Source organism: Vipera berus (assembly GCF_964194415.1).
Source record: "Vipera berus genome assembly, chromosome: 6".
Lineage (NCBI taxonomy): Eukaryota > Metazoa > Chordata > Lepidosauria > Squamata > Viperidae > Vipera > Vipera berus.
The window spans coordinates 86,720,050-86,747,436 of record NC_138208.1 but is presented as its reverse complement, the minus strand read 5'-3'; the positions used below and the strand labels follow the sequence as shown (position 1 = coordinate 86,747,436).

Genomic DNA, 27,387 nt, shown 5'->3' with positions numbered 1-27,387 from the left:
GCTGATCCTTCTTTTAACTCCACCCCCAGGTTTTCCCACGCCTTCCCCTACACATGGGTGGACTAAAACCTAAATTTCCCTGCTCCCAACCCAACAATTTCATCACTAAAGCATCCTAGCTTTTGGTCTGAGATGAAAGGATTGGCCCATAGCCCCCAGGGGCCTCCTCTGGCTAAACTGGGACTAGGACTTGGGTTCCTCATCTCATAACCCAGCATCTTTTGCTCCATTCTGGCTCTGCAGTATTGTCGGACCAGCCCCTCTAATCCACAGAACTGCTCAATTTGTAGCCTGTTCTTCTCCGATGGCACCAGATCTTCAGCCCAGCCGTACAGGGCAAAGCAAGTGGGGTGAGGAATAGGGAATGAGAAGCTCAGGCTATCTGGTGTGTGCAAGCTGACAATAAAGACAACAAGGCTGGCAACAAAGAGCAACAAAGATGATTAGAGGTCACATGAAGAACCATCGCAGGAATATCATGGGTATTTCTAGTCTAAGCAAAACTAGAGGTGACATAATAATAATAATAATAATAATAATAATAATAATAATAATAATAATAATAATAATAATAATAATAATAATAATAATAATTTTATTTGTATACCGCCCTTCTCCCGAAGGACTCAGGGCGGTGAACAGGGCAAACATATAAAAATACAAGAATACAAACATTAAAAGAGATTAAACAAGTGCCCAGAAACTAAGAACAATGAATTAAAATACATTAAAACAATATTAAAATCTAAACCCATCACCCATCAGGCCAGGCCGGCTTGTTCGAACAAGTAGGTCTTCAGATCGCGTCGGAAGGAGCGAAGGTCGGGCGCTATCCGGAGCTCAACCGGCAAACGGTTCCACAATTCCGGCACACCCACAGAGAAGGACCTCCCCCTGGGGGCCACCAGGCGACATTCTCTGACTGGTGGCACCCTGAGGAGGCCCTCTCTGTGGGAGTGCACAGGGTGGAGGGAAGTTGATGTCGGCAGCAGGTGATCCCTAAGGTACTCCGGAGCCATGCCATGTAGGGCTTTTAAAGACCATTATATACAATTGAATCTCACCCGGAAGACAACTGGAAGCCAATGCAGCTCACGGAGCAGAGGTGTAACATGGGAGTATCGGGAGACTCCCAACACAACATGGGAGTATCGGGAGACTCCCAACACAACTCTCGCGGCTGCATTCTGTACCAGCTGGAGCCTCCGAGTGGTCCTCAAGGGCAGCCCCATGTAGAGAGCGTTGCAGTAGTCTAAACGAGAGGTCACGAGCACATGAGTGACATGATAGCAGTCTTCCAATATCTCAGGGGTTGCCCCAAAGAAGAGGCAGTCAAGCTATTTTCCAAAGCACCTGAAGGCAGGACAAGAAGCAACGGATGGATACTGATCAAGGAGAGAAGCAACCTGGAACTTCCTGACAGTGAGAACAATTAATCAGTGGAACAACCTGCCTCCAGAAGTTGTGGATGCTCCATCACTGGAGGTTTTAAAGAAGAGATTGGACGACGGTTTATCTCAAATGGTATAGTGTCTCCTGCTAGAGCAGAGGTTAGACTAGACTAGAAGACCTCCAAGGTCCCTTCCAACTCTGTTATTTTGTTACTCTGAAGCCATTATCAAGAGACTTGGCCCTTTGCACAGCCCCTGACCCGTGGCCTCACCAGCATCGCTGGGCAAATATTTGCGTTTGCCCAAACAAGGCTAGCCTTGCTAAAGAGCCTGCAAAACACAACACAACCAAGAGGATTTGTGGTTTGCCTTTTTCACACAAGAGCACCCTCACACTCCTTTGAACTTGGATCTATAGCGAAAAAGTCCACCCACAGTTTTGTATGGTGTGGAACTGGACGTATTAAATGCTCACTGTTCCCTGGAAGGGGGAAGGGGAAAAATGAAGTTTCTTGTTGCTTGTTTTATGGTGGTGCAGCTGCTGGTTGTGTCGGAAATCCAGAGTTTTGACTTTGTTGTGGAAGAAGACCCAGAGGTAAGAGTTTTTATCCTAGGGCTAGGCAATCAACCTTGTATCTACAGGGAGTTGAAGTTAACACTATTGTCCAAATTAAGGTTGAACTGTCTTTATTATTCCTCTTCCTGCATGTTCTGATAGAAAGGATTTCCATTGATCTTTCAATCCTAATATTAATAGAAATATTCCGGTACGAGAAGAGATCCATGTCTTCTAAGAAGGAAGCCCTACCAACTTGAAGGGGCTAGTATCAAGGTAGTGTGCATAACCAGGAACTCAATACAAGGTAGATTTTTGACTCACTATCACAACTGAGCCCAAAATTTCTGTGGTAAGACAGTTGTTAAGTGAGTTTTGCTCGATTTTGCGACCTTTCTTGCCACAGTTGTTAAGTGAATCACTGCAGCTGTTAAGTTAGTAACATGATTGTTCAATCAATCCAACTTCCCCAGTGACTTTACTTCCTCTTTCTCTCTTGCGAAGTAGTCAACTTCACGCTGCATTTTGCCTGGTTCCACGTCAGCCTGTATGTAGTCCTTACAACCACAACCGGCAGCAGAATTTCAAGGAGGTTGTAAAGCGAGTGGTGTTTGATTTTACGACCATTTTGCCACAGTTGTTAAGCAGATCACCGCAGTTGTTAAAGTGAATCACGTGGCCATTAGGCAAATCCGGGTTATCCCCTTGACTTTGCTTACCAGAAGCAAAGTGGAGAAGCTTACTAATGGTGACCAAAATGACAGCGGGATACTGCAATTGTTGTGAATTCATGCCGGTTGCCAAGCACCTGAATTTGGATCTCACAACTGTGAGGATGCTCTGATGGTTGTAAGTGTGAGGACCAGTCACAAGTCACTTTTCTTGCCTTGTTGTATTTTCCAACTGTCACTAAACAAATGGTTGTAAATTGAGGAAGACATGTATTCAATACATAATTATTAAATATGCCATGGCTTTATTTAACGGTTGAATCAAGTCAATATCCCATTGGAAATATATTATGGAACATAATATATTGTGGGTTGACAGAATACAGAAAACCAAAGTCGGAAGGGACCTTGGAGGTCATCTAGTCCAACCTCCTGCTCAAGCAGGAAACCCTATGCCATTTCAGACAAGTGGTTGTTCAATCTCTTCCTAAAAACCTCCAGTGTTGGAGGACCCACAGCTTCTGAAGGCAAGCCATCCAAAGGCAAGGTACACAATTATTGTACGTTGTGCTCCAAGCACACAGCCCTTAATTGCATTGCTCCCAATAATGATGGGGCTTTTTAATCCCAATTTAATTTGATAATCCTGTGTGTAGCTTCCTTTTTCTGATCTTCTCAGGGGTTTTACTTTCAGAAACTGGCAGAGCTGTTTGACTTGGAGACCAGGGGCTTCATCTCAAGCCCGCAGCTGCGAAGGGGCAGATCTCAGGTAGAAATGATTATTTTATCATTTTGCAAACGGAACGGACACCTAAATGTCATCTTCTGCAGCATTCCCATAAAATAAAAAGTGGCAAATGGAATTAGACCAGTGCGTTGGTTGGAACTGGTCATAGAAATTGAATGATCCAAGTAGCCCTCCGCTTATGATCACAGCTCAGCCCAAAATTGCTGTCACTAAGTGAGACATTTGTTAAGTGAATTTGGCCTCATTTTACGCCCTTTCTTGCCACAGTTGTTAAGGGAATCACTGCAGTTGTGAAGTTAGTAACACGGTGGTTAAGTGAATCTGGCTTCCCCCCATTGGCTTTGCTTGTCAGAAGGTTGCAAAAGGGGACCCCATGATCTCAGGACACTGCAACCGTCAGAAATATGAGTGAGTTGCCCGGTGGCTGAATTTTGATCATGTGACATGGGGATGCTGCCACAGGCATAAGTGTGAAAAACAGTCCTAAGTCACTTTTTTCACTGCTGTTGTAACATCGAACAATCACTAAATAGACTGATGTAAGTTGAGGACTATCTGTACACTGGTGGGGTGGAATTGGGAGAGGTGTGGATAGCAACCATATTCGTTTTTCTTTGATAGAAGGGAAGATTTTCTTGAGTCAAGCTTAACTCCTGGGAACTGTATGGATACATCCATATCATTTTCCTGGCAACAGTCAGAAAGTCTGCAGTCCTTGATGCTCTCTGAGCTTGATGGATGGCTTGCAGATGTTTCACGACCCAGCTAGATAACATCATCAGTGCAAGTGGGTGTGAGATTTCCTCCCTTTTATATACAGTAGCTTATATACAATAGAGTCATCTATATATTGACAGATTTTATTTTCTTGGGCTCCAAGATCACTGCCGATGGCGATTGCAGCTGTTCTGTACCAGCCTGCTACCGGCCCTGCAGAAAAGGCAGGGACAACCCCTTTTACAAGAAGGCAAGAGGCTGGAATTACGCCTGCCAAATTTATAGCTACAAAAACAAACAAGACACAAACCAAGAAACAGGAGCTTTAAGAAACAGGAACTATCCAAGCGGTTGCCTTCAGCAAACCAGCCCTCCCACACATTCCCCTTATATAGAGTTCAGGGCGTGGCTTCTCTCTGCCTCCTTCCGAGGAGCCCCATTGCCTTCCTCTGTTTACTCCTAACCGACTGCCTCCTGCATCGGGCGTCCTTGAACAGGGCCAGCTGTGGGTCATCTTCATCCACGCTGTCAGGCTCACACAGCTGGGTCTCCGTGGTGACCAAGTGGGAGGGGCCTGGCTAAGGGCTCTCATCAGCAAGATCTTCAACCCCCTCAGCAAGGTCTTCAACACCCCCCTCCTCCTCTGAGTCATCCGACCCAACTGCCGAACCCACAGGCTGACCCTGAATCACAACAGCAGCCACAAAATTATAAGAGGCAGCTCCTTGGGAGGAAAGCTACGGCAAACCTAGACAACCCATTAAAAAGCAGAGACATCACTTTGCTGACAAAAGTCCATATACTTAAAGCTATGGAATTCTCAGTAGTAATGTATGGCTGTGAGAGTTCAGGGGTACTTCTGGTCCTGCGCGCAGCACAGCAGTTGAGCGGTTCAGGTCTCTGTGCCCTCTAGCTGAGTTTCTTCCTGTTAAAGGTAAAGGTTCCCCCGCACATGTGTGCTAGTCGTTTCCAACTCTAGGGGTCGGTGCTCATCTCCGTTTCAAACCCGAAGAGCCAGTGCTTGTCCGAGGACGTCTTCGTGGTCATGTGGCCGGCATGACTAGACGCCAAAGGCGCACAGAACGCTGTTACCTTCCCACCAGAGTGGTCCCTATTTTTCTACTTGCATTTTTACAGTACATGCTTTTGAACTGCTAGGTTGGCAGAAGCTAGGACGAGTAACAGGCGCTCACTCTGTTACACGGCACTCGGGATTTGACCCGCCAAACTGCTGACCTTCTGATCGACAAGTTCAGCATCCTAACCCACGGAACCACCACGTCCCTCCCTCTTCCTGTTAGGGGACCCGAAATGGGCCAGAAGCCGCCCCGGAGAGGTGGCAATGGAAGGAAGTAAGTCCCAGGGACCTTGGAGAGATGGCGTTTGACCTGATTGGTCCAGGAGAAGCCTTCCAGAAACCAACAGGAGAAAGGCTAACTTCAGACTTTAGCTCAAGCTGCAAGGAACCGGAGAGAGTTGGACCATAAGGAAGACTGAGTGCCGAAAAACTGATGCTTCTGCATTGTGGTGCTAGAGATGTCTCTTGAGAATCTTGTAGCCCTCTTGTAGACCCTTGGGCTACAAGGAGATCCAATCAGTTGATTCTAAAGGAAATCAACCCTGTTCTTTGGAAGGACAGATCCTGAAGTTGAAGCTCAAGTACTTTGGCCACCAAATGATAAGAGAAGACTCCTCGGAAAAGACTCTGATGTTGGGAAAGATGGAAGGCCAAAGGAGAAGGGGAGAGCAGAGGATGAGACAGCTAGATAGTGCCATTGATACAATGAACATGAATTTGGGCAAACTTTGGGAAACAGTGCAGGGGATGGGGGCTGGTGTGCTGTGGTCCATGGAGTTGTAGGGATTCGGGCACAACTTAGTAATTGAACAACATGTAAATACAGTAGAGACATAGAGTAGAGTTATATCTAGTAGAGTCATCTATTATACACAATAAAATCAGTACAGTAGAGTCATACTGTACAGTTACATAGAGTAGTTTATATATAGTAGAGTCATATGGTACATACACTATGTACGACAGGCTGGCAGAAGATTAGCAGAGCACATCCATGAAGACCAACTAGCAGTCAGAAGACATGAGGAAAACTCTCACGACACACGGACAAACCCACTCATAGTTTCAACTGGGAAACTGTCGACATCCTGGACCAAGCTAAATCCAAAAACACTAGAGAATTCCTGGAAACCTGGCATTCAGATCAGCCATCAATAGACACCATAATTACACACCATTCAAGAGAAACAATTAGAAGCTAAGAAAGAAACAAAACAATCAGAGAGAATATCTAAATAAGCAGGGATTAATCGCAGTCAACCAATCAAGCAGAAAACAGTACTCCAATCAAGGAACAATCAAGGAGAAAATTGGCAGGGCAGGGCAGAGCAAGTTAATGTATATAAATAGGAAGCAAACCTCACACTCATTAGCACTGATGATGTTACCTCATTAACTACAGGTAGTCCTTGACTTTACGAACACAATTGAGCCCAAAATTTCTGTTGCTAAGGGAAACATTTGTTATGTGAGTTTGTCCCAATTTATGACCTTTCTTGCCACAGTTGTTCATATATGTTAAATGTTTCTTATGTATTTAGAATGCACTTGCTTAAGTCCAAACACGGGACAAATCTTACTTCCTGTTTTAGCCTAACCCAAGGCCATCCACAGGCAGTAGCCACAGCAGTGGCAGCTCATATTTGTGCAATTTTTTTGGCTTGCTAACAAAGAATAAAGGGAGACAGATATGATCATTTCAAACTTATTTGTTCTCATCAGTCAGCCATACCCTTCTGAGATTCAAACCTGGGCCGACTGCATCTTAAGCAGATGTTTTAACCCCTAGGCCACAGGCTCTCTCTCTCTCTCTTTGTTAGCTGAGAAGCAAGGGAGATATGTGTTAAATGTTTGTTAAGTATTTAGAATGCACTTGCTTAAGTCCAAACACGGGACAAATCTTATTTCCTGTTTCAGCCTAACCCAAGGCCATCTACAGGCAGTAGCCACAGCAGTGGCAGCTCATATTTGTGCAATTTTTTTGGCTTGCTAACAAAGAATAAAGGGAGACAGATATGATCATTTCAAACTTATTTGTTCTCATCAGTCAGCCATACCCTTCTGAGATTCAAACCTGGGCCGACTGCATCTTAAGCAGATGTTTTAACCCCTAGGCCACAGGCTCTCTCTCTCTCTCTTTGTTAGCTGAGAAGCAAGGGAGATATGTCTTAAATGTTTGTTAAGTATTTAGAATGCACTTGCTTAAGTCCAAACACGGGACAAATCTTATATCCTGTTTCAGCCTAACCCAAGGCCATCTACAGGCAGTAGTCACAGCAGTGGCAGCTCATATTTGTGTATATATATATACATACACATACACAATTTAAATTTATTGTTTTATCATTGAGAATAAAATACAGAACAGTAAAACAAACAAAATGAAACAAAACAAAAACATTCAACCCTAACAACAACAACAAAATAGTGTACAAAAAAGGAGGAAAAAGTGGTCAATTAAATTTGACATGTAGGATCCACCCTGGCTGAGTGCTGAAAGAAAAGAAAAAGAAAAGAAAAAGCAATAAATTTTCCTCCCCTTTCAGATAGATAGATGGATGGATGGATGGATGGATAGACAGACAGACAGACAGACAGACAGACAGACAGACAGATAGATGGATATTGGTAGATGATAGACAGACAGACAGACAGACAGACAGACAGACAGACAGACAGACAGATAGATAGATAGATAGATAGATAGATGGATATTGGTAGAAGATAGATAGATAGATAGATAGATAGATAGATAGATAGATAGATAGATAGATAGATAGATAGATAGATAGATAGATAGATAGACAGACAGACAGACAGACAGACCGAGATAGGTAGAGATAGATTTTCCTGAAGAAAAAGCAGTCAACAATACACACACACACACACATACACTATTGACTCTGTGTGTGTGTGTGTGTGTGTATGTATGTGTATGTATGTGTATGTGTATGTATATATATATATATATATATATATATATATATATATATATATATATATATATATATATATATATATATATATATATATAGAGAGAGAGAGAGAGAGAGAGAGAGAGAGAGAGAGAGAGAGACTGTTAACTGCGTTTTCTCCAAAAAGAAGAAGCAGTCAACAAGTTGAACTAAACATTCCACTAATCTTCAAATCCCTCTGTTAACCATCTGTTATTGTAATTAGCATGTAGAAAGTCCACAAAAGGTTTTCAGTCTCCTATATAGCTGTCTAGTCCATTACCTCCAATCAAAATAGCTAATTTTATCAGTTGTTAAGTAGATCACTGTAGCTGTTTTATTAGTCCAACAGTTATTAAGTGAATCTGGCTTCCCAATGGATTTTGCTTGGCAGAAAGTCACAAAAGGGTATCATGTTGACCCCGGGACCTGCAACCGTCATAAATATGAGACAGTTCCCAAGTGTCTGAATATTGATCACATGATCAGGGGGATGCTACAGTGGTCGTAAGTGTGAAAAATGGTAATATGTTGTCAGGGAATTGTGCAGCAGATGTTCAAATGGAGTCAGAGACACTGACACAAACTTGTAATTTTATATAAATAAATATATTTTATATTTATATTTACAGCAGACAAGATAGGCCCATCACTACATCATGAGGTAAATCGTCAGGTAAAACACAGAACAGCATACAGAGCATACAGAAGAAAAAGGCGGGAAAAAGAGAAACGCCCCCTTCTCACCCAGTAACCAATCATAAAGTAGATTGCCTCACGCAGGAGCCCTCACTCTCCAACCAATCAACTACATGTTCTGGCCCATTATACACTTTACTATTACAGCTATCAAATTAAATGTCTTAACATAAGTCACTTTTTTCAATGCCATTGTAACTTCAAACGGTCACTAAACAAACCATTGTAAGGACTATCAGTATCATGGTTCCTCTATTTTTGTGTTTCAGTGTCAGGCAAAGTTGCATTTCCCAAATCTTAGTTCTTCTAGTTGTTTTCTTCCTAGAATTTCTCTGGTTTTGCACCTAAGTGGTTCATTCCATACTGGAATCAAATACTGGAATTTGATAAATGTTTACTTGTTGATCAATTGATTTGTATTGTTCTTTTACGGATACACTTTTTTTTTCTAAAGAGATTTTTTTGGACATTTTAAATTCCACTTTGGTGACCCACAGGTATATGCAGATGAGAAGATTTAAGTAGTATATGATTAGGAAAAATAAAATCCTTACCACAAAGGTTCTTAACATGGGCTCCATGGACCTCAAAGAGGTTCTCCAGGAGAGAGAGAAGGACCATGAATTTGGATGGGAAAAGAAAATAACTTTATTTTCAATGTGTTGCTTGACGGAGTATTAGTTTTTTTAAAAAAAAAATTGTTTTGTTCAAAAGATTAAAACACAAAATCCTAAAGAAAAAAACAACAGAGACAAAAAAAACAAAAACATTTTAAAAAGTGAATTCATAAAACAAAGGACAAAAACATACATTATCTCCCTAGTTGAACACCGACCAATCTATCTATGGCAACCATAATAACTCCCACCTTTGCAAGCAGGCCCAAAATTTATAAGCTTCTACAGCTATTTGCATCCCAATGGACTTGTCATACATTACATATCTGAGAGAGAGAGAGAAAAAAATAGTTAACAGGTTAAACACCAGCGAAGTTAAAGTTCAAAGCGCCCTGTTAACATATGAGTTATTTTAAAAATATTTTGATAACCATGTTTGAACATCATAGGAGTTGATAGGTTTCATCAGACGTTCAAAGGAGTCCAAGTTACAAGGTTGTTCATGCTACCATCAAGGTTTGTCTAAACCAGCTTCTTTTCTTTCTAGAGAAGCACCTCCAACAGTGAAAATGAGGAAGAATTGGTGAGTTTTCATTTGGATGTTTTTCTCTTTGGAAAAGGGCCATTTCTCCTTCCCACTTCACAGTTAACCATTAGCAGAAGATCAATCCTACCGTTTGCTTAGGGCTTCTTGTTTGTCCTCTCCAGGGGGAAAACAGAATATTATTAACCTGGTGCTTTTCGTTGTGCAATCTTGTGCAACGGCATGCTTGAGCGACAAGGGAGAAAAGGTTTCAGCTCGGGCAAAGCAAGTCAAGGCATTTATGGCTTGTAAAGAAGGAAGGAAGGGCAAAGCAAGTCAAGGCATTTGATAAAGTAGATCACAACCTACTACTTGATAAGATAGAAAAATGTGGGTTAGATAGCATCACCACCAGATGGATTCGTAGCTGGCTGACAGGCCGTACTCAGCGTGTGGTCCTCAATGGAACCGCATCTACATGGAAGGAAGTGTGTAGTGGGGTGCCCCAGGGCTCTGTTCTGGGCCCAGTGCTCTTCAATATCTTCATTAATGATTTGGATGAGGGGATAGATGGGGAACTCATCAAATTTGCAGACGACACCAAGCTGGCAGGAATAGCCAATACTCCAGAAGATAGGCTGAAGATACAGAAGGATCTGGACAGACTCGAACACTGGGCACTATCTAACAAAATGAAATTCAATGGTGAAAAAAGTAAGGTTCTACATTTAGGCAGGAAAAATCAAATGCATAGGTATAGTATAGGTGGTACCTTGCTCAATAGTAGTAACTGTGAGAGGGATCTCGGAGTCCTAGTAGACAATCACTTCAATATGAGCCAGCAGTGTGCTGCAGCTGCCAAAAAAGCCAACACAGTGCTAGGCTGCATTAACAGAGGGATAGAATCAAGATCAAGTGAAGTACTAATACCACTTTACAGTGCTTTGGTAAGGCCACACCTGGAATACTGCATCCAGTTTTGGTCACCACGATGTAAAAAAGATGTCGAGACTCTAGAAAGAGTTCAGAGAAGAGCAACAAAGATGATTAGGGGGCTGGAGGCTAAAACATATAGGGAACAGTGGCTGGAATTGGGTATGTGTAGTTTAATGAAGAGAAGGGTGAGGGGTGACATGATAGCAGTGTTCCAATATCTCAAGGGGCTGCCCCAAAGAAGAGGGAGTCAAGCTATTCTCCAAAGCACCTGAAAGCAGGACAAGAAGCAACGGATGGAAACTAGTCAAGGAGAGAAGCAACTTAGAACTAAGGAGAAACTTCCTGACAGTCAGAACAATTAACCAGTGGAACAACCTGCCTCCAGAAGCGATGAGTGCTCCAACACTGGAGGTTTTTAAGAAGAGACTGGACAGCCATTTGCCTGAAATGGTATAGGGTTTCCTGCCTGAGCAGGGGGTTGGACTAGATGACCTCCAAGGTCCCTTCCAACTTTATATTATTATTATTAAGGAAAAAGGGAAGAGGAAAAAGTGTAGGGTAAAGGGAGAGAAAGAAAGAAAAGCCTTGACGCCCAACTCTTTTTAGCACCATAAGCACAACTTTTTACTTTTGCATGAGTTCTATAGCCATTTCTGTAACAACAAACCTATCTAATCAGCAAAATCCAAAATCAAAGTTTCCTTCCCCCCCCTACCTCAAGCACAAAGTCCAGAAGTGGTTTCCAAGTAGAAACAAAGTTGGTTGTATTCTTTTCTTTTATTAAAGCAAACAGTTTAGCCATCTCTGCTAACTCCATCGTTTTTTGCAGGAATTAAGATAATCCTTGAACCAGTCTTGAGTCCCTGTCACCACCTAGAGATTAGCTCATGCTACTGCCTTGGCAATATTTTGGAAGTGGTCTTCTTGTTCCTAGGTCTGAGAAAGAGGGACTGATCTAAAGTCATCCAATTGGCTTTATGCCTAAAGCAGAACTAGAACTCACTGTCTCCTGGTTTCTAGTCTGGTGCCTTAATCGCTGCCCCAAGCTTGCTCTCTCTGCAAATTTAGCTGCTTGAATATTCATCAGTGATATGATTTGGAACTGTTTCTGGTTCCATATCACCTGTTTGCTCATTTAAACTAGACCCAAAGTCCTGTGAAAATGGAACAAATAGCATCACTGATGAACCTCAATGTTGGGTCCAAAGGGTGTCTATGGCGTGCACATATGTAAAAAAAAATTCAAGATAATTATAAGAGATTTGATCATGTCAGAAAAATAATTTGGGTTCTAACGTGAACCAGGATTGCACAGCAATAAATCAAAATGAAATCCAGACAGCTGTGAAGAAAGGAGATTTATTGCTGTGAGTCTTAAGGGGTGTGGATGTGTATCGTGCTGGCTGTGATTATGTACACATGTTGGCCCAAGAAAGGGTTGATTAAATCAAGTGATGTGGATTGGGTCTCTTTGTTTGAATGGTGAGTGTTATAATTATGTTTACATTGTATTGATTGAGTTTTGTATGTTTGCTTGTGTGTGTTTACAATTCGAAATAAGTGTTTAATTAAGTGTTTAATTAATTCTTATGACTTCATGACTTGTTCTATCTAAAATCTCCCTCTGATTCGATCTCAGTGCTTAATCAGGTCAACAATAAAATTGCCATAAGGATATTTGTGGGACCATATTTGGAATCCCAGTTCTGCTTTCGTTGACCCTTCCTGCCATGTGTTCATCATTTCAGATTCTTGGTGATGACAAAATAGTCCTCCACAGCTACAAGATCCAGTCCACCATCACGTCCCGCATGGCCAATACGATGGTCCAGACCAAAGTGGAAAACAAAGCCAAGCACTCACAGAATCTGGTCTTTGATGTCCAGATCCCCAAAGGCGCCTTTATCCACAATTTTACTATGTAAGTGGGAGCAAAACTAATTCATCCATTTAATTTTCTCATAGGCTGATTAGGTTTATCCTAGGCTAAGCAGGTTGGAGGTTTGTACTTTCCAACTTGCAAGATTGATGTCAGCCTTCCCAGGTACTCTGTTCTGTTCTGTTCTGTTCTGTTCTGTTCTGCTCTGTTCTGCTCCATTCCCTTCCATATGCTATTCTGTTCTGTTCTATTCCATTCCCTTCTGTTCCCTTCTCTATTCTGCTGTTCTGTTCTGTTCCATTCCTTTCCCTTCCATATTCTATTCCTTCTGTTCTGTTCCCTGTTCCTTGTTCCCTTCCCTTCCATATTCTGTTCTGTTGTTTTGTTCCCTTCCATATTCTACTCTGTTCTATTCCCTTCCCTTCTGTTCCCTTCCCTTCCATTTTCTATTGTTCTGTTCTGTTCCCTTCCCTTCCCTAATCTGTTCTGTTCTGTTCTGTTCCCTGTTCCGTTCCTTCCCTTCCATATTCTATTGTGTTCCGTTCCGTTCCCTTCCCTTCTCTATTCCATTCCATTCCATATTTTCTATTTTATTCTAATCTGTTCCGTTCCCTTCCGTTCCCTTCCATTCCTAATTCCATCCCTTGTTCTGCAAATTCCATCCCATGTTCTGTTCTCTGTTCTGTTCTGATAGCTGCCCATCTCACAAGTGACTGATTCTGGGTGCTGTTTTTGCTTCTTTTCTGTTCTACAGGAATATCAATGGTATCACTTTTACTAGTTCAATTAAGGAAAAATCTGCCGCTCGAAGTCAGTATGCCCAGGCTAGGGCCAAGGGTAAAGCTGCTGCGATCCTAAGGTAGGTAACCCTGGTTGCAGTGGTCAGCCTTTCCTCTATTCCCTTTGTCCTGCCATGGAGGACAGAGACGGTCCAGCACCTCTGGACTACTTTCTCTATTTTAAAGTCTGGACAGTGTCAACAGCCACACAGGTAGTTCTCAACTTACAACCACAATTGAACCCAGAATTGACATTGCTACGTTGTTATATGTGTTGTGCCCCATTTTAACACCTTTCTTGCCACAGTTGTTAAGTGAATAACCGCAGTTGTTAAGTTAGTAACATGGTTGTTAAGTGCAACTGGCTTTCCCATTGTCTTCGCTTGTCAGAAGGTTGCAAAAAGGGATCACGTGATTTCCCCTCCCCCAGGGACACTGCGACCGTCATAAATGTGAACCAGTTGCCAAGCATCCAAATTTTGATCACATGACCATGGAGATGCTGCAATGGTCGTCAGTGTGAAAAATGGTCATAAGTCGCTTTTTCCAGTGGCATAACTTCGAGGAGTCACTAAGCGAATGGTTGTTACTTGAGGACTACCTGTATTTGGAAAATTCCCCTTTCTCCCTTTACTCAGCTGTACTTTAAGCGCTCAGTTGCACTTAAATGGGGGTACTTTGACATCTTTATTTCAATACTGATCATAGTAATGTGTGTACTTAAATGCAGGAGCAATGCTTTTGACATGGAGAACTTCAAAGCTGAACTCAGCGTCCCAGGTGGAAGCAAAGTCCAGTTTGAAATTCACTACCAGGAGTCCATCCGGAGGAAATTATCCACCTATGAACACCTTATCCCAGTGCAACCAGGCAGGCTGGCCAAACACTTGGAGGTAAAGAACAAGAAATGGCTGAAATAGTTGAGGTGAAATGTGACTTTTGGAAAGCTTAAAAATTCCTCCAACTGTCTGTACCAGACTTTCAGCAAGATTATTGGGCAAACAGGCCGTCCTCGACTTACAACAGTTCATTAGTGATTGTTCAAAGTTACAACAGCACTGGAAAAAAAGGGACTTACGACCGTTTTGCAGATGATACCACTCTAATGGCAGAAAGTGAAGAAGAACTAAAGAGCCTCTTGTTGCGGGTGAAGAAGGAGAGTGCAAAAGTTGGGTTGAAACTTAACATTAAGAAAACCAAGATCATGGCAACTGACCCTCTCAATTCCTGGCAAATAGATGGGGAAGAAATGGAGGTAGTGACAGATTTTGTTTTCCTGGGCTCCAAGATCACTGCAGATGGGGACTGTAGCCAAGAAATTAAAAGACGCTTGCTCCTGGGGAGGAAAGCCATGGCAAATCTAGACAGCACACTAAAAAGCAGAGACATCACCCTGTCAACAAAAGTGCGTATAGTCAAGGCTATGGTCTTCCCAGTTGCAATGTATGGCAGTGAAAGTTGGACCATAAGAAAGGCTGAGCGCCAAAGAATTGAGGCCTTTGAACTATGGTGCTGGAGAAGACTCCTGCGAGTCCCTTGGACTGCAAGGCGATCAAACCGGTCAGTCCTAGAGGAGATCAATCCTGACTGCTCTTTAGAAGGCCAGATCCTGAAGCTAAAACTCAAATACTTTGGCCACCTAATGAGAAGGAAGGACTCACTGGAGAAGAGCCTCATGCTGGGAAAGGTTGAGGGCAATAGAAGAAGGGGACGACAGAGAATGAGGTGGCTGGATGGAGTCACTGAAGCAGTAGGCGTGAGCTTAAATGGACTCCAGAAGATGGTAGAAGACAGGAAGGCCTGGAGGAATGTTGTCCATAGGGTCGCGATGGGTCGGACACGACTTCGCAGCTAACAACAACAACGACCGTTTTCCACACTTACGACCATTGCAGCATCCCATGGTCACGCGATCAAAATTCAGACGCTTGGCAACTGGCATGAACTTACGACGGTTGCAGTGTCCCAGGGTCACGTGATCTCCTTTTGCGACCTTCTGACAAGCAAAATCAATGGGGGAAGCCAGGTTCACTTAACAACCAGGCTAATAACTTACCAACTGCAGTGATTCACAACAAGTCTGGCAAAAAAAGTCACAAAATGAGGCAAAATTCACTTAACAAATGTCTCAATAACAGAAATTTTGGGTCAATTTTGGGTTGAGGACTACCTGTATAGGCACTCCTTCCTTAACACCCTCTCACTTAGTGACCATTTGAAATCACGATGGATCCCCCAAAAGCTATTTACAACCTGGTTCTGGAGTTCTGATGGGGGCACACACACACACAAATATACACACATTCATATGACTGTATTTTGTGTGCTTGGCAGCTGCCTCACTTTTATGTCTGACTGCAGTATTTTGTAGTCATGTCATGCAATTTGCAAGATTTTTTTTTTGCCAGAACCTGATCTTATCAGCCAGCTTCTTGTGAAAAAATTGCCCAGAGAAATAAATGGACACACACAGTGGTGGGATTCAGCCAGTTCGCACCAGTTCGGTAGAACCGGTAGCTAAATTTTGCTGTATTCGGAAAACTGGCTGATTTCCAGAAGTCCAGACTAGGCCTCGGAGGCCTGGAGGAAGCCTCTCAGGCCTAGAATGGCCCCCAGTGGAAGTGCATGGATCCCACTTCCAGAAGTCAGTTCTAGGCCTCGGAGGCCCAGGCCTGCATCGAATAAGAGAACCGGTTGTTCAGGTATTTGAATTCCACCACTGGACACATTTAATGACCATGGCATTCACTTAACAACCACCACATTCACATTACGACAGTGATGTTCACTTAGCAACCACCGCAAAAATAAGATTGTAAAATCAGGTCGGTCGTACCTTGACTTATAATTTTATTCTCATCTCTCTTCTATCCCACCGCCCTAGGTCAACATCCACATTATCGAACCGCAGGGGATTAGTTTTGTCCACGTTCCTAATGTACTTGGTGAGCAGTTTATTGATGCAACTATAGTCAACAAAGGAGAGAAAAAGGTAAAACTAATTATTCTTTGAGGGGAAAAAAAGATCTTCAGCTATGGCTACTTAAGAATCCAAGCTGGTTTGGTATCCAGCGAGCAGTCAAAAAAATGAAGATGGTGTTCGATTTTCTTTCTCCTGCAGATGCTTCTGGTTGAATTGGAGCAGCATACTTCGTGCTAGCTTTGAATTTTAAGATTGAAATTGAAATGTCTATGGAGATTCTCAAATCATCCAGGTCATGGTTGTCCCAAAAAGTGCTTTTTCAAACGGCAGCTGGACTTTGTTTTTCCTTGAAGACGTTTCGCTTCTCATCCAAGAAGCTTCTTCAGTTCTGACTGAATGATGGAGGATGGGTACACCTCCAAGTGGCCTCGGTAACTCTCAGAAAGAGTGCTAATGACCAGATGGCTGCAAGGAATATAAATCCTCCCATTGTCCGCCATTCAGTCAGAACTGAAGAAGCTTCTGGGATGAGAAGTGAAACGTCTTCAAGAAAAAAACAACAAAATCCAATTGCTTTTTGAAAAACCGCCTTTGAGTTGGAAAGTGCCTGAGACTATTATACAGGCTTAGATCTTTGAGAATTCTGCTACAAACTGGCCCATGTTACAATTCCTCCAGAAATGTGTAAATTCGAACATAGCTATTTTTCAGACGTCATGTTATTTTGCAGAAGATTGTTATCAAAATAAAGAGGGAAATGCATTTAGGAATAAAGGTCTGGAAGCAAAATGCAACTGAATACAAATACATAAGCGTGATCTGTAAGCAGATTAAGTTATCAGGGTTAGGCTTGCAAATTAAGTTTGAAACAGGGTAAAAATAAGGCATTCTCACATTAACAGTGTATACAAACAAATTAATAGTCATACAAAGTGGAAATCTTCTGAATATTCGTATCAGGTTGCATAAACTAAACAGGGAACATCTTACCTAATATATAATTAATACTATTTTTGCTTTTTGCTGTTCTATACTTGTTCTTGAGTAAGGTTATGCAGCATTTTAAATGACCACATCCCATTATTAAATAGGTTCTCGCCTTCTTTTACTTAATTTTCAAAGCCACCCCTCCCCCCACCTTTGGGCAAGAGTTGCAAATTTAATTTCAACACTTCCACAGATGTTTTGTTGTTTTCCCTTTGTAATCCCTGTGTGGATTGGAAGGGAATTTGGGGAATGAAGGATCAGAATCCTCAAAAGTAAAATATGCCATAGTTTCCAATACCCAATATACTATTACAAGCAGTCTTTGACTCATTACCATTCATTTAGCGACCATTTGAAGTTACAATGGCATTAAAAATGTGTTTTACAACTAGTCCTCATACTTACAACCATCACTGCACCCTCACCGTCACGTGATCAAAATTTGAGAGCTTGGCAACTGGTGTGCATTTATGATGGCTACAGCATTCCAGCCTTCCCAGCTGGTTTCCAACAAACAAAGTCAACAGCAATAACGCTTAGCACTTAGACTTATATACCACTTCATAGTGCTTTACAGTGGTTTACAGAGTCAGCCTATTGCCCCCAACCATCTGGGTCCTTATTTTACTGACCTTGGGAGGATGGAAGGCTGAGTCAACCTTGAGCTGGTCAGGATCGAACCGCTGGCAGTGGGCAGAATTAGCCTGCAATACTGCCTTCTAACCACTGCACCACCAAGGATCAATGGCGAAAGCTGAATTTGTTTAATAGCCGCAAGATTTGCTTAACAACATGGCAAAAACAGTCATAAAATCAGGTGCAAATCATTTAATTACTGTCTTACTTAGCGGTAATTCTGGTCTGGTCTCAATTGTGGTTGAGGACTATCTGTATACATGATGGCTTTGCGTTGCATTGAGCTGGAAGGATAAATGAAAGTCACAGTAGACATCTGTATAAATCAATAACAAGAAAGATGAGATCATTGAAAATAGTTTGCGAAATGCTGATTTAACATTCAAGCGTTGCTTGTAACTAATATAGAACAGTTCCCTAAACTAAGGTGACTTTAGATACATATCTCACTTTATCTGTTGTTTTTTTTGCACTTTAAGGCACACGTGTCCTTCAAACCAACCTTAGCCCAGCAACGAAAGTGCTCCAATTGTACCACCACAGCTGTGGATGGCAATCTTGTGGTGACCTATGATGTCAACAGGGATACGAAAGCTGGAGAGCTGGAGGTACTTGGCTCAATGTCTTGAGTGACTGGAATGGGGGAAGATCCAAGTCAGATCTGCACCAGGAATAGGCCAAGAGAGGCAGGATCTAGAGGAGAGCGCCAATCATTCATGTAACAAGCAAATGATGACATTTTAAGAGCCATTCCCCTGCTACCATTCTGAGAAAAAAAATTTCAAGAAGCCATTCGCAGGGAGGGATGGAGGGAAGGAAGGAGAAAGAAAGAAAGAAAGAAAGAAAGAAAGAAAGAAAGAAAGAAAGAAAGAAAGAAAGAAGAAAAAGAAAGAAAGAGAGAGAGAGAGGAAGAAAGAAAGAAAGAAAGAAAGAAAGAAAGAAAGAAAGAAAGAAAGAAAGAAAGAAAGAAAGAAAGAAAGAAAGAAAGAGTTGCAAGAATTGTGTATGTGTAGTTTAAGGAAAAGAAATACGGAGGTTGACATGACAGCAGTGTTCAAGAAGTCATTCACAGGGAGGGATGGAGGGAAGGAAGGAGAAAGAAAGAAAGAAAAAGAAAGAAAGAAAGAAAGAAAGAAAGAAAGAAAGAAAGAAAGAAAGAAAGAGAAAGAAAGAAAAAGAAAAAAGAAAAAGAAAAAGAAAGAAAGAAAGAAGAAAGAAAAAGAAAGAGAAAGAAAGAAAGAAAGAAAGAAAGAAAGAAAGAAAGAAAGAAAGAAAGAAAGAAAGAAAGAAAGAAAGAGTTGCAAGAATTGTGTATGTGTAGTTTAAGGAAAAATACGAAGGTTGACGTGACAGCAGTGTTCCAATATGTCAGGGGCTGCCCCAAAGAAGAGGCAGTCAAGCTATTCTCCAAAGCACCCGAAGGCAGGACAAGAAGCAACGGATGGAAACTAACCAAGGAGAGAAGCAACCTAAAACTAAGGAGAAACTTCCTGACTGTTAGAACAGTTAACCAGTGGAACAACCTGCCTCCAGAGATGGTGAATGCTCCAACACTGGAGGTTTTTAAGAAGAGACTGGACAACTGTTTGTCTGAAATAGTAGAGCAGTATCTGTCTATGGATGAATAGATCAAGAGAAAATGCTAGAAGACCTCCAAGGTCCCTTTCAACTCTGTTATCCTGTTATTGGGAAGGAAGGAAGGAAGGAAGGAAGGAAGGAAGGAAGGAAGGAAGGAAGGGAGGGAGGGAGGGAGGGAGGGAGGGAGGGAGGAAGGAAAGTAGGGAGGGAGGGAGGGAGGGAGGGAGGGAGGAGGGAGGGAACCTACATACAGAAATATACCAAGGCTTCCTCTCCGCAGGAAACCTCAATTTTTATGGTTCTTTTAGAAATCCATTGGTAAGTAACTCTGTCTTTCTAACCTTGTTTTCCAGGTCTTCAATGGGTATTTTGTCCACTACTTCGCTCCGGATGACTTGGATCCTCTGCCAAAAAATATCCTGTTTGTCATTGATGTCAGCGGCTCTATGTGGGGAATAAAAATGAAACAGGTGAATGCAAAGTCCCAAGAAGAGTTGAAATTCTTGCATGTAGATTAGTCTAGATTAGGGCTGGGAAACTGTGGCCCTTTTTATGACTTGTGGACTTCAACTCCCAGAATTCCTGACCTTCCTTCCTTCCTTCCTTCCTTCCTTCCTTCCTTCCTTCCTTCCTTCCTTCCTTCAGAATAACAGGGCTGGAAGGGTTGGAGGTCTCTGTACTGGCTCAGGAATTCTGGGAAGTCCAGAAGTCATAAAGGGGCCATAGTTCCCCACCTAGAAAATTACTACCATGGTCCAAGTCTTTCTCTCTCTTTCAATGAATGGATGGAGAGAAAATGTGTTTTCCCCCCACAAAATATGGGTGAATAATTGATTTCCTGGGTGTGCACTATATCTGGAGTCCTGTGCTGCCCAAATGGGCTGGGTTCACACAGCTATGAAGATCCCAGCTCAGGTTTAGCATGTTTTGTAAATAGTTTTTAGTTTTTTAGTTTTATTAAATTTTTATACCGCCCTTCTCCCGAAGGACTCAGGGCGGTGAACAGGGCATATAATAAAAATACAAAAATACAAAAGTTAAAATAGAATTAAATTAATGCCCAAAATAAAACAATAAAATATACAAATATTTAAAACCCTAAATTAACTCCCCATCAGGCCAGGCCAGCTTGTTCGAATAAGTGGGTCTTTAACCCGCGCCGGAAGGAGCGGAGATCCGGTGCCATCCGGAGCTCAACCGGCAGTTGATTCCACAGAGCCGGGGCGCCCACAGAGAAGGCCCTCCCCCTGGGGGCCACCAGCCGGCATTCTCTGACCGGAGGCACCCAAACTAATGGAGTCATTAGTTTGGCATCTGTGGAAGGCGCCAAATGAAAAATCAAGATACCATTGTGTGATGCCACCACACAAATGAGGTAACCATATCTGCATCAGATGCCTTGATGCAAGTATATAATCACATTGTAGGTGGATTATAATTGTGATGTCATAAAGGATTTAACCAAGACTAAGTCTTTATCTGCCCTAATGAAATATGTTGTGTGAACACAGTAAGAAAGACCTGGGTAGGAAAAAGGGCAGGGGATGCTCCAGTTTTGTCCAGGGTTGGACAATATCATTGGATATCTCTCCCAACTTATACAGATAGTCCTTGACTTACAACCACAGTTGAACCCAAAATTTTTGTTGCTAAGTGAAACAGTTGCTGAGTGAGTTTTGCCCCATTTCACGACATTTCTTGCCACAGTTAAATGAATCACTGCAGTTAAGCTAGTAATATGGTTGTTAAGTGAATCTGGTTTCCCCGTGGACTTTGCTTGTCAGAATGTTGCAAAAGAGGATCAGGTGACCGTCATAAATACGAGTCAGTTATCCACCATTCAAATTTTGATCACGTTACTACGGGCATGCATGCTGCAATGGTTGTAAGTGTGAAAAATGATGGTAAGTCACTTTTTTCATTACCATTGTAACTTTGAATGGTCACTAAATGAATTGTTGTAAGTCAAAGACTGTCTGTGATATGGAAGGAGACGAAGGATTGATTAAATATGTTTTGTGAAATGCTCAATATGGGCTAAATATTGAGGTCATCTTCATCAATCATTCCTCCATTGTGGCTATTTCAGATCCCCCCCCTCCATTTTCACACATATAGCTGACATTTTACAACAGGGATCATAAAAGTAGCCATGTTTTCAATGAGGCAGACTGTGAGGGGCAAACGTTTATAAAATTTTAATCTGATTTTATCTGACGTTTCAGACTGTGGAAGCTATGAAGACCATCCTGGGTGACCTCCGATCCGATGACCAGTTTTCTATCCTGGACTTCAACCACAATGTCCGGTGCTGGAGAGATCAATTGGTTCAAGCCTCCAAAATCCAGACAGATGCAGCCACGAAGTACGTTGAGGGAATCCACCCCAATGGAGGTGAGCGAGAGACACCCAAGAAAATGTAAGGATTTATAAAAAAAAGAAGCCCTCTGTTTGGAAAGTTTATGCAGCTTTGGGAACGCAAGGCTTCCCTGAATTAATAAATGACTTCAGTCACTTTTGTTTTAGTCTCTCCTGGCTTTCCTCAAAGAAGCCTGGAGAATGTTGTTACTGAGAAGATTGAGACTTTGCAGAGAAATTATTGACCCCAATCAAAATATTCATATTATTTCCTCAGAATTGGGCCTGTAAGTCTGTATTGCCCCAGGATAAGTAGGACCATCTATCCTACTAAATTATTCTTCTTCTTCTTCTTCTTCTTCTTCTTCTTCTTCTTCTTCTTCTTCTTCTTCTTCTTCTTCTTCTTCTTCTTCTTCTTCTTCTTCTTCTTCTTCTTCTTCTTCTTCTTCTTCTTCTTCTTCTTCACCTTCTTCACCTTCTCCTCCTCCTCCTTCTCCTCTTTCTCCTCCTCTTCCTCCTCTCCTTCTTTCTCTAGCTTCATGCATTAAAAATAAACAATGGAAGTACAATAATATGATTTTTTTTAAAAAAAATTGTCGCCTTTTTAATTTTTAACAGGAACCAACATCAACGATGCCCTTCTCCGGGCCATCTTTATTTTAAATGAAGCCAACGCTTTGGGGATGCTAGATCCAAGTTCTGTCTCCATGATAATATTGGTTTCAGACGGAGACCCAACTGTCGGTAAGAGCTAGACATTCAGCATTGCTGGCTGGGGAATTCCGGGAGTGGAAGTCCACAAGTCTTAATGTTGCCAAGGTTGGACACCACTGCTGCTGTAAGAGGACAATCCTGAAAGAATGTCCTGATTTTTGTCTTTTTTCTTCATATCAGGAGAACTAAAGCTGCCAACGATTCAGAAAAACGTGAAGAAGCATATCCAGGATGACATCTCTTTGTTCTGCCTTGGAATCGGCTTCGATGTGGACTATGATTTCCTGAAGAGGTTGGCGACTGAAAACAATGGAGCCGCACAACGGATCTTTGGGAATCAAGAGACCTCTTCCCAAATGAAGGTGACTTTTCCATCACCCTTGGTGAAGTAAAGGAAGGGAGAGGTCCTAACCGAACAGGTTATTCTGACCTTTGACAGACTTTAGTAAACATAAACTATGCTATTTCTCAGTTCAAAATACCATTTACTGCATCTTAATGCCTTGATAAGGGACGCGGTGGCTCAGTGGGTTAGGACGCTGAGCTTGTCGATCAGAAGGTCGGCAGTTTGGCGGGTCGAATCCCGAGTGCCGCGTAGCAGAGTGAGCGCCTGTTACTCGTCCCAGCTTCTGCCAACCTAGCAGTTTGAAAGCACGTAAAACTACAAGTAGAAATATAGGGACCACTCCGGTGGGAAGGTAACAGCGTTCTGTGTGCCTTTGGCGTCTAGTCATGCCGGCCACATGACCACGGAGACATCCTCGGACAAGCGCTGGCTCTTTGGCTTTGAAACGGAGATGAGCACCGGCCCCTAGAGTCAGAAACGACTAGCACGCATGTGCGGGGGAACCTTTAATGCCTTGATGGCTTTCTCCATTACAGTTCTAGGTCACCAATTTAACACCAGTTCAAATGGTGGCTACCTTTTATATTTTGACCCAATCCATTTAGGCCGTGCCAACCGAATCTGTAAAGTTAATGACTGAAGGGTTCTGGGACTTCTGATAGAGAAGGCCGTGTTATTAACCTCTGACCCAAATTATTTCTGCTTGAAGACATTCTCCCCCTGCATCAAGACATACACACTATTTATGGTGCATCCTGGTGAGTGGCCCAAAGTTACCCCCGCTGGCTTTCATGCTTAAGGTGAAACTAAAATTCACCGGCTCCTGGCAATTGGCCCAAAGTCACCTCGCCAGCTTACATGCTTAAGACGCAACTAGATCTCACCGTCTCCTAGGGATTGGCTCAAAGACGCTAAATCGGCTTCATGCCCAAGGTAGGACTAGAACTCATGATCTCCTGGTAATTGACCTCAAATCATCCAGCCAACTTTCATGCTTGTGGGATTGGAACCATCTCTTGGTAATTGGCCCAAAGTCACCTAGCCAGCTTCCATGCTTAACATGCAACTAGAACTCACCATCTCTTGATGATTGGCCTAAAGTCGCCCAGTCATCTTTCATGCCTAAGGCAGGACTAGAATTCACCATCTTCTGATAATTGGCTCAGAGCCACCCAGCCAGTTTTCATGCTTAAGGTGGGACTAGAACTCACTGTCTCCTGGTTTCTAGGCTCAACTTTTTTCCCCCCTTCTATTTTTATTGTGAATGGATTATGATCCTTAGGAAATGGGATATATCTGTGTCCTTTATGCCTGTGCTCAATGGGGGTTATAGAAGTAGTCCTCGATTTACAGCAGTTCATTTAGTGACCAAAGTTAATACAGCTCTGAAAAAAAGTGACTTATGACCATTTTTCACCCTTATGACTGTCGCAGCATCCCCACGGTCATGTGATCAAAATTCAGATGCCTGGCCATATTTATGACGGTTGTAGTATCCCGAGGTCACGTGATCCCCTTTTGCGACCTTCCAACAAGCAAACCCAATGGGGAAGACGGATTCACTTAAGAATCTTGTTACTAACTTAACAACTACAGTGATTCACTTAACAACCGTGGCAAGAAAGGTCACAAAATGGAGCAAAATTCACTTAACAACTGTCTCACTTAGCAATGGAAATTTTTGGCTCCATTGTGGTCGTAAGTCAAGGACTGCCTGTATATCACACATCAGGAATAAGAGTCTTTCAGAAGTAAACTTCTAATGTCTATGGGGTTTCTCCCCCCCTGAATTTGCAGAAATTCTACAACCAGGTTTCCACCCCACTTCTCAAAAAACTGGAGTTCAACTATCCCGAAGGATATGTGTCCGATGTAACCCAGAGCACCTTCCAGAACTATTTCGGAGGGTCAGAGATTGTGGTATCGGGAAAAGTCGACGCTGAAAATGTGCAGCATTTGCAGAGTGTGATAACAGCCACAGCAGTAAGTCCACCTTGATAGTACCCGAACATGATGAGCTTGTGAAGTTGTAGGGATTTTCTCAAACTTTTATAGAGAAATCATGAGTCTTCCAGACTGAAGGAGACTGCATGTCCTTCTCCAAAGCTGATAGTTTTTTTCCTCTAGCTACCGAGAACCAACTTAAGTGACAGCAAAAATTTATCTTGGCTAATCATGAAATGTTAAGTAAGGTTAGAACTTGGGTGAGAGATTCCAGGAAAAACAGAAATTACAGCACAGGTAATCCTCAACTTACAATCATTTATTTAGTGACAGTTCAAAGTTACAATTGTAGCGCCACCCCCATAGGGACCGCTTAATTCCAGGCCCTCCTGACCTCCCCTCCAAGTGGCCACCAGCCCAAGGAGGTGTCTCACGTTGGCGCCTCTCCCTAACAGCACGTAACACAGTGGTATTCAGTCACGATCGGCAGCCACGCACATGGGGCGGCGATGGTCGCTCTCTCTCGACGGTGCCTCACGTGGGATGATGGTGGTTGATCTCAGGCAATAAGAACTTACAGGGAAGATAATAGTCAATTCCTGATAAGAGCAGCTGGCATAAGGCAATGGTAGTCCGTCTCTAGTAGCAGCAACCTGCTCAGAACGATGGCAGTCAGTCTCTGGTGACAGCAACTTTGCCTAAAACAATGGTGGTCTGTCTCTGGTGACAACAACTTTGCCTAAAACAATGGTAGCCAGTCTCTGGTGACAACAACTTGCCCAGAACAATGTTAATCAGTCTTTGATGACAACAACTTGCCTAAAACAATGGCAGTCAATCTCTGGCGCTGGCAGAGGCCTTCCTTGTCCACTCTCCTCGTCCCTCTCTGACCTCACTCCATGTAATCCCTTTTTATCTCCCCCAGCTGATCCTATCAAACAAAAACCCCTAACCTCCCAGTAAAAGACGTATGTCAAACTCTTTCCTAACTCTCCCTCTACCTAGGAAAAGGAATTGAAACTCCCCAAATTATCCTCTCTTCGTCTGGCCTGCCCGCAATGAAAGAGAAAGAAACAATAAAACTTCACCTTTCCCCACCCCTCCCTCTCTCCCTCCCTCTCTATCTCTCTCTGCCTGGCCTGCTTCAAACAAACAGCTCCAACCAGCCACTCTCACCCTCTCTCTCTCTCTCTCCCTAGCCTGCTTCAAGCAAACAGCTCCAGCAAGCTACTCCCACTCTCTCACTCTTGCTCTCTGCCTGGCCTGCTTCCAGCAAACAGCTCCAGCAACTACTCTCACCCTCTATCTCTCCCTGCCTGGCCTGCTTCCAGCAAACAGCTCCAGCAACTACTCTCACCCTCTATCTCTTCCTGCCTGGCCTGCTTCAAGCAAACAGTTCCAGCAACTACTCTCACTCTCTCTATACCTCCCCCTTTTGTCCGGCTTGCCTGTTAATGAAGCAGAAAAAGTAAATGCAAAAACCCCAGCTTCTTACTCTCTCTTTGATCAGCTGGCTTCTCTCTTCCTCCCTTCTATCAGCTTCCTCCTCCTTTTTCTTCCCTCCTCCAACCCCCGCCCCTCTGCCAGACCCATGGCAGCTGCCGGAGCTCCTCATCTTCCCACCAAATCAGCAGGGCTCCTGCAAAGCCTCTCAGCTGGCCCCGTTCTCACCCCAACTCCGCTACACAACGACACTGAAAAAAGTGACTCGTGACCATTTTTCACACTTATGACCATTGCAGACATCCCCAAGTCACGTGATCATAATTCAGACGCTTGGCAACCGGCATGTGTCTATGACGGTTGCAGTGTCCTGGGGTCACGTGATTGTCTTTTGTGACCTTCTGACAAGCAAAGTCAACGGGGAAGCCAGATTCCCTTAAACCAAACTTAAAAACTGCAGTGAGTCACCGTAGCAAGAAAGATGGTAAAACTAGACAAAACTCACTTCACAAGTGTCTTGCTTTGCAACAGAAATTTTGGGCTCAACTGTGGTCGTAAGTCGAAGGCTCCCTGTAACCATTTTAGGAGATCACGAGAAGCCCACAATATTCAGGCTGGCCCTGCTAGCTTATACATGGGTCATTTCTCTGCTCGTTTTTGTTTTGCAATCAGTCCAATACTCAGCTAATGTTGGAGATTCTGGCAGATGTTGAAGGACTGGATGACTTCCTGAGCAAGAATAAACATGCCGATCCCAAATTCACAGAGAAATTGTGGGCCTACCTGACCGTCAACCAACTCATGGCTGAAAGGTAAGAAGTCTGTAATGGAACCGTGAATTAGAAATGCTTTATAATTCTGATCCAGATAGCATAAACTCTGCAGAACGGTTTTAAACATAATTTTATTG

At 42.9% G+C, this 27,387-nt stretch overlaps 1 protein-coding gene across 1 annotated transcript in view; it reads left to right on the top strand.

Annotated features, from left to right (window-relative positions):
- Positions 1-1,893: 1,893 nt before the first annotated feature.
- ITIH2 (inter-alpha-trypsin inhibitor heavy chain 2) overlaps positions 1,894-27,387 on the top strand; it is a gene marked incomplete at both ends in the record, with an annotated part of 39,416 nt that continues 13,922 nt past the window's right edge. Inside the window, 14 exons of the mRNA XM_081331906.1 lie at positions 1,894-1,986; positions 3,313-3,387; positions 9,979-10,014; positions 12,639-12,811; positions 13,524-13,628; positions 14,279-14,441; positions 16,433-16,540; positions 18,574-18,702; positions 20,026-20,142; positions 21,898-22,066; positions 22,649-22,774; positions 22,925-23,106; positions 24,888-25,073; positions 27,150-27,289. Of these exons, the coding sequence (XP_081188032.1) occupies positions 1,894-1,986; positions 3,313-3,387; positions 9,979-10,014; positions 12,639-12,811; positions 13,524-13,628; positions 14,279-14,441; positions 16,433-16,540; positions 18,574-18,702; positions 20,026-20,142; positions 21,898-22,066; positions 22,649-22,774; positions 22,925-23,106; positions 24,888-25,073; positions 27,150-27,289 (1,802 nt within the window). The remainder of the gene's footprint in view (positions 1,987-3,312; positions 3,388-9,978; positions 10,015-12,638; positions 12,812-13,523; positions 13,629-14,278; positions 14,442-16,432; positions 16,541-18,573; positions 18,703-20,025; positions 20,143-21,897; positions 22,067-22,648; positions 22,775-22,924; positions 23,107-24,887; positions 25,074-27,149; positions 27,290-27,387) is intronic.